The 13,524-nt window shown below is 35.5% G+C and overlaps 1 protein-coding gene across 2 annotated transcripts in view; it reads left to right on the forward strand.

Moving 5' to 3' along the window:
* LOC123525741 (uncharacterized) overlaps positions 1 to 13,524 on the forward strand; it is a 141,478-nt gene that overhangs the window by 101,452 nt on the left and 26,502 nt on the right. For both annotated transcript variants that reach the window (XM_053538634.1, XM_053538635.1), the window contains exons 4-5: positions 10,339 to 10,397; positions 11,141 to 11,273. In XM_053538634.1, coding sequence (XP_053394609.1) covers positions 10,339 to 10,397; positions 11,141 to 11,273 — 192 coding nt within the window. The remainder of the gene's footprint in view (positions 1 to 10,338; positions 10,398 to 11,140; positions 11,274 to 13,524) is intronic.

Consider the following 13,524-nt stretch of genomic DNA (forward strand, 5'->3'; position numbering starts at 1 on the left):
TTGGACTTGGTCAATCTTTTTGTCAATTCTAGAAGACCAGTCACCAAGCACTGCTGTAGCACCGAAACAACTAGCCCAAAGCTTGCGTTATTTTGCCACCCGTTCCTAAATTGTTATCTAAACGGTCGGTTAATCTTTCGTTTAGCTTTCGTCTCGTGATCTATGTGTTAAGCTTGGCCAATGTCAGTATGCAGCAATTTATCACCAGATGGGCCTGTCCTCGGTTGACAAGTTGTTCCAACCAGAGACCGGACTAATCTCCAGTTTTATCATCAGTTTAGGGTAGATATTGCTTCGGGCCTGTTGTACGAAAATCAACTTTCCTATTACTAGTTGAGAGGCCAATTTGAAAACTTAGGTATAGAATTTCTTAAGGTTTTGTTGGTCTGTCTAAATAAAGGATTACTTCACTGATTTGTGACTTGCATAGAAACTAGTTTTTGCAATGTAATGCTGACATTCTCTTTCCCTGTTTTGGTGGTTTTGGAGCTTTTGAAATTTCAATTTCTTTATGGAAACTGCCGTAAACTCTTCTTAAAGTTAAATTGAATATTTTACTGAGCCACTGGTTTACTGATTGCTATCATCAAAGTAGTTCGTAAGCTCATTACCAGGCATCCATTGCTTAACTTGAGTACACTGAAAAGGTAGAAAAAAAATTTATGCTATGTTAGTCTCATAAAACATACAAATCATTTAGCAAGGGGGCTTATGCACACGCCAATAGCTGGCCATTTTGCATGTCGTATTTTAAACGTATGGGCGTTTGTGTACATTTCATATGTACATTTTAGTATCTTCTGCAGACCAACTGATTATGCCTGGAAGTAGTTCTCTCTTTCATAACACGGTCTGCTGCTTTGTGTATTGAATTTAAAGTAGTGTACCCGGAATGATTATTGGCATATTTCATTTTCTCCGTAAGCGATTTCGGCATTTTCCGGTTTTTTTTTACGGAAGCAGATCTTTACGTCCGAAGAATGCCGAATGGCCTAACGAGAATACGTTATCACACGGAAATTGTCGAGTGTCATAACGGATGTCCACTACCTTAAAAGAGTCATATGGGGCTCAATTTAGGACCTCTCCATTTGAGCCTCACCGTGGGAAAACCAACATAGTGCGTTTGCGACCAGCATGGATCCAGACCAGCCTGCGCATCCGCGCAGTCTGGTCAGGATCCATGCTGTTCGCTTTCAAAGCCTATTGCAATTAGAGCCTGAAACTGTTAACGAACAGCATGGATCCTGACCTGACTGCGCGGATGCGCAGGCTGGTCTGGATCCATGCTGGTCGTAAACGCACTATGTTGGTTTTCTCATGGTGCGGCTCATTTATCTATCGCTCCCACTTCCGTCTCCTAGTATCTAATAAAATCGTGACAGATTGCTGATAAGGTCATGGTCATTTTATAAGTGTTTTATATCTCCCTGTATGGATACAACATTGATAACATCAATGAGTTTAATTGCAAAATAGATATTTATTAGTGCATTACAAGCGACCTCAAGTATTTAATACCTACTTGAAAAAAACGACAGTAAATACCAACTTGTAAACAAAGCATATTTCATGATAATGCATGTTGTATTATTTTAAAAGATTTCATACGATTCAAAATTCAACGAATAACTTGTTAAACACTTTAATAAAAAGTACATAGATGACTGTCAGTCCGACGAACATAGTGTACTAGCTGAATAACGATCTTTCCGTTTGCCGTAAATTTAACTGGTCACACGTAATATATGTTAAATGACGTCTACAAACAAAAATTAAAAAAATAATGTATTAATACCAGACTGTGAAGAAAAAGGTCATATATGACAAAACAAATATCATTTCCTGAGATGGTCATGCGATAAGTGAGACCCATGATCCTTTGACATTTATTTTATTGGGTTTAATATGACAGGATGTCTGGTGACTTTCAAGTTTTTCAAGAGCAGGTGCCTGTGTAGAACCAACGGCCTTCCGCAAGCCACCTGGATGGCTTCCTAACATGCAAGAATTCTACACCTAGGGCGATTTCTGACCCAAAACGGTCCGAAGCCGGCGACGTTAACCATTCAACCACGGAGATCCTCACTTTGACATTAAAGTTGCTGAGGAAATGCTTTTTGATTCTCCTAAGTTGATAATCTTGAAAGAGAGAGAGACATGAACAAAATACTCTTTAATCCTTATTTTTTACAGACATATCTAAATAACCGGTTGGTCATACTGTTTAACCTTTAGCCTGCTGGCGGCAAGTGATTTTGCCTCTGCGACCAGTGCAGACCAAGATCAGCCTACACCGTGCAGGCTGATCATGGTGTGCACCGAACAACCCTTTGAATATTAAATGGCATTGCCCAAATTGAATGATAGACCAGTCCATTTTAGAAATTTAGCAGGGTAAAGGTTAAAACTGAGTAAGGGTAATGCTAATTATATCACATTTCAACCAGGGTAACCTTTCGTCCAGGTTATTCACTAATTATATGAGAACTAGAACTGATAACCTGTTTAGGAATACTGCAAAACTCTGTAGAGATGGTGAACAAATGAAAACAAGCGAGAACAATGTTCATGGAATCACTATCGTACCAATGTCAATGCGACCTGGGCCGATCACATATTGTGTTTGCCAACCACTCTACTATCAACAACACTTTAGACTGAGCTGATAAAGTTGCTGGTACATATTAATAACTTGCAAGAGTTATATCCCTTTGATATGATAGACCTAAATGAAGCTTACCGCCCCCTATACCTCTCAACTAGATTAGTCAGATTAAAAAGGGATACACCGATCAAAACAAAAGGTGCTGCTCAAACTTTTGAAGGCAAAAAAGACGGCGAGTGCACCGTAGTACATACCGAAGATATACGACCATAAAGATAATATGACCTGTCTGTAGTCGCAGTTGAAATGACAAAATAAATACCATTTCCATGTTGAGAGTACAATATTTGGGATTCAACGTCATCAGATACACTCGAAATAAATTGAAGAGCTGTTCAAACGGGAGGTAATATATTTCAGAAAGAGAAAATATCTGGCCATGTTTATTTTTCATATTGGTTCAAGTGTTTGAGATAAGTATTAAAAAGTTTTTGTCCAAAGTATATCAAAATATATGTTTCACCTCATCTTTAAATTGTATATCTTGACATGTTTTTGTTTGTTTAAAGAGCTAAAATTGAAGGAGAGGTAAACCTTATGATTAGTTTAGTTGGGAAAAAGTGCACTTTTTCAAGTATATTAAAAGTAGAAACATCTTTGAACTCATTTGCATGAGAGAATTTAACATATAATAAAATATACTAAAAATGAAGGAGGTTAAAACTTAAGAATAAAGGTGAAGGATTTTTTGTTTAAACAAAAGTACCATCATGTCTCCGCATTCACTTACTATTGATGAAATAGAGGGTTGTAAAAGAAAAAAAAACATCAAAGGGCAATAACTCCATGAATAATAATCCGACTGGAAAAAGCCAACGATATGCACGGACTAGCGGTTTTGGAGGAGATGCGGGGTCACGATTTTGTAACTATCCAGACGACCAGACAAACGGATATATCTCCCTCGGCCAAAGGAGACATAACTCTTTAAATCATGCTAGAGAGTGAAGTATTAATCTTTTCGTGATCTCAATGCAAGAAAAGGAAAATTTTAACAAATAAATAACAAAAAGTTGTGGTAATGACATAATCATTGGTTGAAATGATATTGTCCGCCGTGACTTTAAACTGTCTATATACGTTACATATCATCACCTTTAAATGTTCATTTTCTACAACTGTACTTTCCTTGTTACGTAAATCAATGTTGTGGCTGTGATTATGTTAACATGTTATTCGTTTTCTTTGATCTAGGTATATCCCGCATGGCAACCTGTATGTCAAAAAAGACCGAAACAAATCTGTCATTGAATTTTACCATTTTTGTTATGTACGTCATAAAAATGCATGTTGAGTCCTTACCGATTAGTGTTTTTTAATGATTATGATATAGAGATCTAGAAGACGCTTCTCATTTACGTCAAAATACGCTTTCATAGCAAGATCTCGTTCCATAAAATGAATGCGTTGTGTTTTCTTTAATTGCCCGAGTATCTAAAAATAGAAACCGAACAGAACCGAACATGTCTTACATTTTAGTTTTTCCATTAAACATTAAAATAACACTGAATATAATTATTCGTTTTTTTATTCGTTTTTTTTTTCTGTGAACACATATTTCGCCTTTACAGTTCATATTTGGTAACGCCTCTAAAAATGCGGTTTGACATATAGTGCAGATCCATCCATTTTCATCAACAATCCAAGTTTTCACTTCGCGGTTTTAATTTTTTTAATAGTGAATTTTGTACGATACCAATCTTGTTGAATTATAAACAGATATAATGCTCACCAAAACATATTGCTTGTAATATAGTTTATATCTCTCATATCAAAATGATTTATTTGCTACAAACCTATTTATATGAGGAATTCAACTTTCGCCGATATTAAAGAGATTTTATGTACCCTGGTGTTATAACGTTTCATTTGGTGAAATCTTAAAAAGAATATAACGTCTGAGATTTTAAATGTCCGTCCTCTTAGGGTTGAATCAATAGATGTATGCAGTCCAAGTAAACATCTTGATTCTTGTCCTGAATCTTTAGGTTCTAACATTGGCAGGTTTCGCTTTCGCTGCACAGTACAATATTTACGGACATAATTGAGCCATGCCATGGGAAAACCAACAAAGTGTCTTTGCGACCAGCATGGATCCAGACCAGCCTGCGCATCCGCGCAGTCTGGTCAGGATCCATGCTGTTCGCTAACAGTATCTCTAATTCCAATAGACTTTGAAAGCGAACAGCATGGATCCTGACCAGACTGCGCGGATGCGCAGGCTGGTCTGGATCCATGCTGGTCGCAAAGCCACTATGTTGGTTTTCTCATGGCGCGGCTCAATTATTATCATTAAAATAGCCTCGTATATCGCACAGTGCCTATTTTGACACCGAAACCTATCAACATTTCAGAGAATACTGGAACTTGTTGAAAATAAATCAAAACCCGTGTTATCAAGACTTGAACTTAAAATTTTTGGGGAGCCATATTTCACACTATCCCAGCTGCTGTTTGGCATATTCTCCACACCCGTTGACAATTTCGCATAAATCTGCCAGGTCAGAAAACTAACTAGATAATTAACGTGCTAATTACCGGTCATTTCGGCTACCACTTGACCACCTATATGAACAATCACTCACTCTACTCATTATTTCATGTCTGCATTAGTTGCTTTCGTGTACTTCTCCGTCAGTTCACCTTCCCGAACTAAACGATTTCGTTTCTGATGTCATTAGCCTATAAAAATTATCATACGTTTGTCTATTAAAACAATCAATTATTGCACTGAATAAAATTAATGAAATGCGACCGCAAAGATGTTGTGGAAGGATATTAAACATTGCCTTAGTCATTCGAGGAAAAACGTGCAAAATATGTAAAATATATGCAAGGAAATTTAACTTTTTTTTGTGGGGTTTCTACAGATTCAATTTTGACATTGACGGTTTGATGATAGATTTGTACCGACCATAGTCGGTAGATCAGGTATTCAATTACTGACTGATATATAACAATACATTACATAGATACCGAATTTTGTACTTGTTGCCGCGATTATTTAGTGACTTCCCTTTAGATAAATTATAGGGATATATAAGAATTTGCTTTTAAACTTTCTAAAGACGCGATAAGCTGTATTGAAATACCAACACAGTGAATATACTCTTTTCTGTACGGTCATTTGGCCCGAAAAGTATTGCTCAGCTACCGTTGAAGTTGAAAAGTTGACTGCATTGTTAAAATTGATATAGATCTATTATTTGTTAAGGTTTTATATAGGCAAATCGTTACTTATTGTACCCATACTTAAAGTTAATGAAATGTTTCGCGCTAGGTAAACAGATGAATATACCATTAGTCATATCCTAACCAACGGTATTAACATCACACGAAAATTGTCAACCCTTGCAAAAAAAGCCATTTTTGTATATCAATATAGTATTCCCTCTGAAAAAAACTTATATATAACCTTTTAGTCATTAAATGCATGGCCTTATTCCTTTTTATAACATAGATTTTTATTTTTGTGTTTTTGTTTTTGTAAAAACAAATATACGTAGGCTGGTGAACCTCTGGCATAGTTGTAACTTATGGTTTAAATACTATTTACTGGTCAAAGGGAGATAACTAGAGTTGAAAATGTGCACACTCGGCAAAACTGAATTTATTGCTTGTTCAGTAACCTGGATTTGCCCTCGGAATTTCATTAGAATCGGCTTAATAACCGTTTTCACATGAATTGTTTGATTATCCAGTTCAGAAGCCAGTACTTAAGTCATTCGTTCCAGGTACAATAACCAGATAGCCAACTAAATTGACTCGTTTAAACGGCGGTGGCTGTGGGAGGTCATTATAAACATTTGATACTGGTCAATGAAAAAAGTTTAATACTGGCAACTTGAAACGTACAATTGAAATTTTAAAGGTCTTCAATACCATTTGATATTTCCATTGCCATATTATCTCTTTAGTGTTTTTCTCAGGGTGTCAAACTTAACTTCCGTTCGTGTTTTTCATCTGGAGTGAAAAAAATCATTGAAGTAAAATAGAATGTATGAAAATGGCGTAGGAAATTGTGTTCAATTTTAATAAATTTCTGATCTTAAATATTAATATAAAATGATTGCTCGATTGGAATGTACAGGTCCATACGCCATTATTATTCAGTGAATAATGTTATTTAAACATATTGGCTTCTTAAAAGTAGACAAAAGTCATAAACTGAAATCATGCTTTTAAATGTAGGATACATAAAAATGTATAAAGTTGTACAGAAAGCTGATAAAAGTATTAAAAGCATAGAAAAGTAGAAAATTAGTAAAACAGGAAATGCTCATGGCCAGTCCAGACTTTCTTCGATTTATAAGCTAAATTGAAAAGTACATGGTTGATTTTCTTTGCTTCAGAAATAACAAGAGCAGTCCCACTTTCACGCATAATTTATTTTAATGGACAAGCATTAACTTCTCTCACTGCTCATTTTAAAATGCTTACACCATTTATAGCGTTTCCATGCCTACGTTATTGAGGTTAGGACCTTAGCAAATGGGAAAGTGATAAGCTTTCCGTCGACCCATGATGACTTTAACAGATCAACTTAATGATTGATACTGTCGAGCTGGGTCAGTGATTTTTCGGTTTTCATTGAGTATCATGTATTACCTTGAATTAACCCCTGGTCAAATTTAGTGAGTAAAGCATCTCCACGTTTATGCTATCCCTCCAACGAAATTGTAAAACGATATAATTTATTATTCATTTGCTGCATTATTTGATTTCCTTTCACAGAGGATTTGTATTTCTTTTTTTTACAAATGCTACCACAAAATGACTTAGACTCACTTCTTCTGTAACACTCGCATTACTTGGCTTCTGTTGTTTTATAGCTATTTCTTGTTTCGATGAATTATAAACATAGTCTTTAAATGACAGCATATGAGCCGTGCCATGAGAAAACCAACATAGTGGGTTTGCGACCAGCATGGATCCAGACCAGCCTGCTCATCCGCGCTGTCTGGTCAGGATCCATGCTGTTCGCTAACAGTTTCTCCAATTGCAATAGACTTTGAAAGCGAACATCATGGATCCTGACCAGACTGCGCGGATGCGCAGGCTGGTCTGGATCCATGCTGGTCGCAAACGCACTATGTTGGTTTTCTCATGGCATGGCTTATATAGCACTTCTCGTGATTATAAAGATTGAATTCAAGAGAGGCAAATGGAAAACAAACTCATACTTAAACGATTTTAGTCGTACAATATTTCTTCTCTTTCAGCAAAATCTGTCTTCATCTAGTACTCAATCGTTTATTCACAATTTCTTTTTGATCGGAATTATTGATTTGATCTTCAGAATTTTAACTTTGATATTTTAGCTCAGTTGTATTGTAATTACGGGGAATAATGATCCACTAACCCTGATCCATTGTAAGATTCTGTTGTCAGTTGAGCATTGATAACCAAGAAGATCCACGGCCCTGTAATTTGGTCTCTAAAGCAGTATCCTCGTGAACACCCAAACTGCCATCATGATATTGAAATAAGAAACAGGTAGCCTATTACAGCATATAATTATATCTATTTACATCAATACTTTTAAAGCTATCGGTCTATTTAAAGTTTACACATGATTTTCTAGCATTAAAATCACCCCATATAATAACATTGAAAATATAAATAGAGGTGGGCTTATTAAAGCTGGCAACTTTTCGATTATGATTGTTTCTTTTTGGGGGCATTGTTGTCAATGTTACTCTACATGTGATATGTTCATTAAATTTCCGAATGTTATTTTTTCCCAGGAATAAAACTGTACTTACGATCAGCTCCCATCCTGTCAATGCCAGCCTAGGTACACTAAGGGAAATAGAACATGTGTTTTCTGCAATGATTAAAAGGCTCATCAATTAGAGACGACAGGGTTCTTTTTTTCATGTGTGGATTTATCAAGTACGAAAGTCTTTCCGTCAAATTAAAATGTATTTTCTGGAAATTCCTCTCCTAAATATTTGTTGATTTAACTGTAAAACTAGTCGAGGGAAAGCAGCGGTACATGTGGAGTACATGGTTTTGCTGAAATTATATCCTAGATTCCAGTTTATGAGTATCTTTCAAGTTAGAAGTATTTTGAGGTTATGGAAAGGTGTGTTTTTCGGTTTCTCTATGAGAAACATCTGTGGGATCTTGTAAATGATTTTTGACGGAGCAATAAAATCAAAGGTCATCCACTCTCAACAGCAAAAAAATAGTTAGAAACGTGTCGTTGATTTTTCAGTTCATGACATGAAATCACTCACATATGCACAATTCGTTATAAAATAACAAAAAAATGCGCATGCAAACACATTTGGAATACGTCAACGTCATTGGCACGTAGGTTATGCACTGAGATCATTATTAATGGCATATGTATCATATTTTATTTCAACATTTTGTACCGTTTTTCTTTTTTTTTTTCTATGGCAAGTATTTATGGCTCATCAAACTTGTATTCAACCCAATGTTTATATTTTAATATGACATATCTAGAATTTCATGTTGCGTACATTTACGTTATCTTTTCTATTCCTCCATAACATTTCATATTCACATTGGTATTTTGTGCTAAAAGGATACTACCTTAAAAGTTTCAATATGCCTTGGCAAATGGACGCAATTACCTAGTGTACAACTTTTGCATTTTATTGTATATTTGTGGTATTCGTTTACTAATTTTCACATTCAGACCACCTGCCAGTAATGTCTACAAATTATCTACATCAGGCAAATCCGACAATAATAATCGTACATATGGCCCATGTTTCTGTATATACCATTAATTACACTTACAGATCTATGTTTCAAATTAAATATGATACTACCTACCGTCGAATTCTCATTGACCCAATGTGACCTTTGCACTCACCTGAACTGCCCTCAAGAATATGATATTCAGGTAATTTCTGCTTCAAAAGAACAACACTATATACTTCTGACATAAAGTCTTTGATGGTATCTGTTTTAAAACGGTTCCTCCTTCAAACAAATATCACAATTTGTAATAAAAATTGTAACGATCCACCTGGAATACAGTCATCTATTTTTAATGTGTGAATGCATTACAGACATATGCTTTCCTCAGAATTTACCCAAACCCTCCATTGGACAGTTTTTGTCCATCTTATATATACTTCTCTGTTATGATATTTTTTTCTTACTCTTTTGATTTGATCGTAGCAACTTTTATTACAATGAATCCTGTATAACAAGCATCTTTCAGAGTAATGTCTCCAGCAATGACGTTTAAAGTTAACGAACGTCAAAATTATTCAATAGATATCAATTGCTTATTTCAGTTTAGCTAAAAAAAATCAGTCCAGAGATGTTTATATGCTGTCATGGATCTCTGACCATCAGAAAATAAAAATAGCGTCAGTTAAGTTATGGTAGCTAGAACTAATTTCAGTTTTACTCAATATTAAAGACAAAAAACAACAACAACAACAAAAGCACACAACATGTTGTATAAGGGCTCTATTATCTGAAACAATCAATACATACTAGTATAGTTTTTAGGTTCCGCATCACCCTGAAATAATAAAATATCAACAGATGACCCCTTTAAACAATCATTGAAATAGGTACGATACTTGTATTGTTCACCAGGAGAAACATGCGGTGTTTATAATGCGCCTTGGAACCCAACACGATAATAATTCTAATACATTCTTTTTCTTTATTTTCAGGGATTTAAAAATGGAAAATATCCTCCTTGATGGCAAACATAAAAACCTCAAAGTTATAGGTAAGTTAAAGTTTTAGGTAAGTTAAATTCCCATTACTGGATAAAGGTAGGTAACTCCAAAATACGACAATAGAATCTAGAATAAGAATTACCTCTCTTTTACTTGAAAGCGCAATGGCCTGGTTCAAAAGACTTATGTTGTTTTTTGTAAGAGAGTAAGACAATTAATACACATGTACACAGACAGTAAATCAATTTCAAATTATGAAATAAATCAGAAATAAACCTTTGGTAATTACTTTGAATGTTATGCAAGCCCGAAATTTAAGATTAATAATAATTTTATATAGTTTGAAAAGGCGTTTCAATCATATAATTCAGGAATTGTGTGTGCCTTTAAAATAAAAAATGAACTGTTTTTTTTGTTTGCAAATGCGAAACTGACGGTAACAGAACGCATGATTTAACAAAGGATAGTTGACAAATTATTGCAATACCTAAATTCATAATGATAAATTCTAATGCAATGTCTAAATTGGTAATGGGCGGCAGCAAAACACTTCATCTGTCTCTAAATTTTAACAAAGATAACTGATGAATTCTGGATTTCGTCTTTATAGCCTGATTTGATATCATTTAGTAATTACATTATGTTGAATGATTTAAAGACGTGACACCAAAAGTTGTAATGAGATCGCAAAACTGCAAATCCCTCCATTGGGTCTTACGGTGAATTGCAAACAATCACGTGAACCTCTACACCGTGTTCCAGCTAAAATAATTGTACCATTTTTCTACTTCAGATTTTGGCCTTAGCAACACTTTTAGTCGTACTGAGCTAATGAAAACTCACTGTGGTTCTCTAGAATATGCAGCCCCTGAACTTATAGCCAACAATGATAACAAATATGGTCCGGAAGTGGATATCTGGAGTCTGTGAGTATATTGTTTGAATGGAATTGCTTCAACTGTTTTGAACCGCATTAAATGATTTCGAGATTACAAGAATCGACTTATAACAAATTAAAACAACGTGGATTTCCAGAAATAAAGAAGATAATCAAATCATCTAAAACGAAAATTAAACATATCGAGACCAATTAGATAGTCAGGAAGCAACCCGATCACTTAGACGGATGGCCAACGCACGGTCTTGCAGAAATACCAAGTTACATGAAAATAGAGCTATCGATTCATCACGACCCAACAACCTTAGCCCCTACAACTTGGAAAACTATTTTTCATGATCTTGCAAAAGAAGAGGGAATAACCTTTACACTAAGAAGTGAAGTAGAAGCAACCAGTGATTGCGACCTTGCAAAATGTTTGCAAACATCCTTAACCTTTAGCCTGCTGGCGGCAAGTGTGCAGACCAAGATCAGTCTGCAGATCCATGGTCTGCACTGTTCGCTATTCAGTCAGTACATTTTCAATGAACATCCCTTCGAATGAAAAATTGTATTGTCCAAATTGAACGATGTACCAATCCATTTTAAAAATATAGCAGGTAAAAGTTAACACAGAGATCCTTAAGCAAAGTTGACGAGACCATGTACAATGTCAGAATCTTCAACGCTTACTGTACAGGTAAAGTATAGATGAAAAATTATACAACCTAACAGACATTCAGGAAATAACCTTAATCCATGGTGAACAGTTTCAAGCTAATGCAACCCGCCAGAAATTAAGATTATATCTAATACATATACAATCATGCCGAAGTTCAGGAAACAACTTTAACATCTTGAGAATAGATCAGAGCTAAAACAACAAGAATAAATATCAAACAGGGAATGCCACGTTCCAAAAGCGCAGCCTCCCCAAAACGAAACCCACAGCACGCAGATGTGCACACTTCTAACACACACACTCACATACATAGCAAACACACGAGGGCAAAACAAACAAATAAAGGAACACAGTTGGCACCGCATTGGAACGGTCACTGGCAAAAACACCACTGGGGACGTTAAACAGGTTTATCGTGTGCACCAACCCCACTCTTACCCCCATCATGTTCCAAAATCATGGGACAGTGGAAATAAAAGTAATTCCCCCAGGTGAATCTCTAACACACGTAATGGAAACAAAAGGCATGTATATAAAACAAGTTTGTGGAAATTCATGAAACAGCCTTAACGCATTGATAATTAATCAAGGGTAATACAACCATGCAGAAATTCAGGGAACAACCTTAACATGGCTAAGAATAATGACAAAAATGCTTCCTGAGTGAGTAAAGCAAAGACAGGCTTGTACAAATTGCTCATGTATTGTTTTCGGTAATTATTTTCGGCAGAGTTAGCTGCTATAGATCATAGATTCATACAATGCAATTTTGCTGACCTTAATTTCTAGAGAATAGATCAAAGTCCTGTGAGCAACGTTAAGGTATATAGAACAGACAATAACTTATAGAACATTGCAGAAGTTCAATCTGAATGGCTAGATGTGATAGCTAAACTAGTACAACATTGGGAAAATTTTGGAAACAGTCTTAACGAATAGAGCATTCAAAAGTTAATCCCATCTGCAAAGTTAGGGAAATAACTTTATCGTCTACAGAAGAGACAAAAACTTACACAGCCTTACACAGAAATTAGAAAGCATTCAAAAATTCTAGATAAGAGATCCAAGCTTAAAATATAAGCTTGTGGACATTTTTAAAATTAGAAAAGATAAAGGTTGATATTCATAAACACACAACCCAAAAGCCACTAGATCAAATAAAGGCTAGCACAAGCTGGCAGAACCTCCATATATATCCCCAATGTCATTAGAACAGTCTCAGGCTAACACAAACTTACAGAACCTTTTCAGTAATAGCTAATAATAGTAATTAAACTCCAGTGCTATTAAAACAGCCCAAGGCTAACAGAAGCTTGCAGAAACTCCTAAAGTATCATACATTCGATTAGGTCAGATACACCCTAATACAACTAAGTAGAAACTCAAGAAATACTCAATGTAATTAGAGCAGTCAAAGGATAATACACGCTTGCAAAACTCCTGAAATAACCCATATACCATTCGAGCAGATACAGGCTAAAACAACCGTCTGAAATAACCTACATTTCATGCGATCAGATGCATGCAGAAACTCCAGAAATAGCCTAAAAGCATTTAGAGCACATACAGGCTAATAAATCCTTGTAGAAACCCCAGAAATAGCCTAAACAGCATCTTA

This window comes from Mercenaria mercenaria, chromosome 3 (genome assembly GCF_021730395.1).
Source record: "Mercenaria mercenaria strain notata chromosome 3, MADL_Memer_1, whole genome shotgun sequence".
In the NCBI taxonomy this organism is placed as follows: Eukaryota; Metazoa; Mollusca; class Bivalvia; order Venerida; family Veneridae; genus Mercenaria; species Mercenaria mercenaria.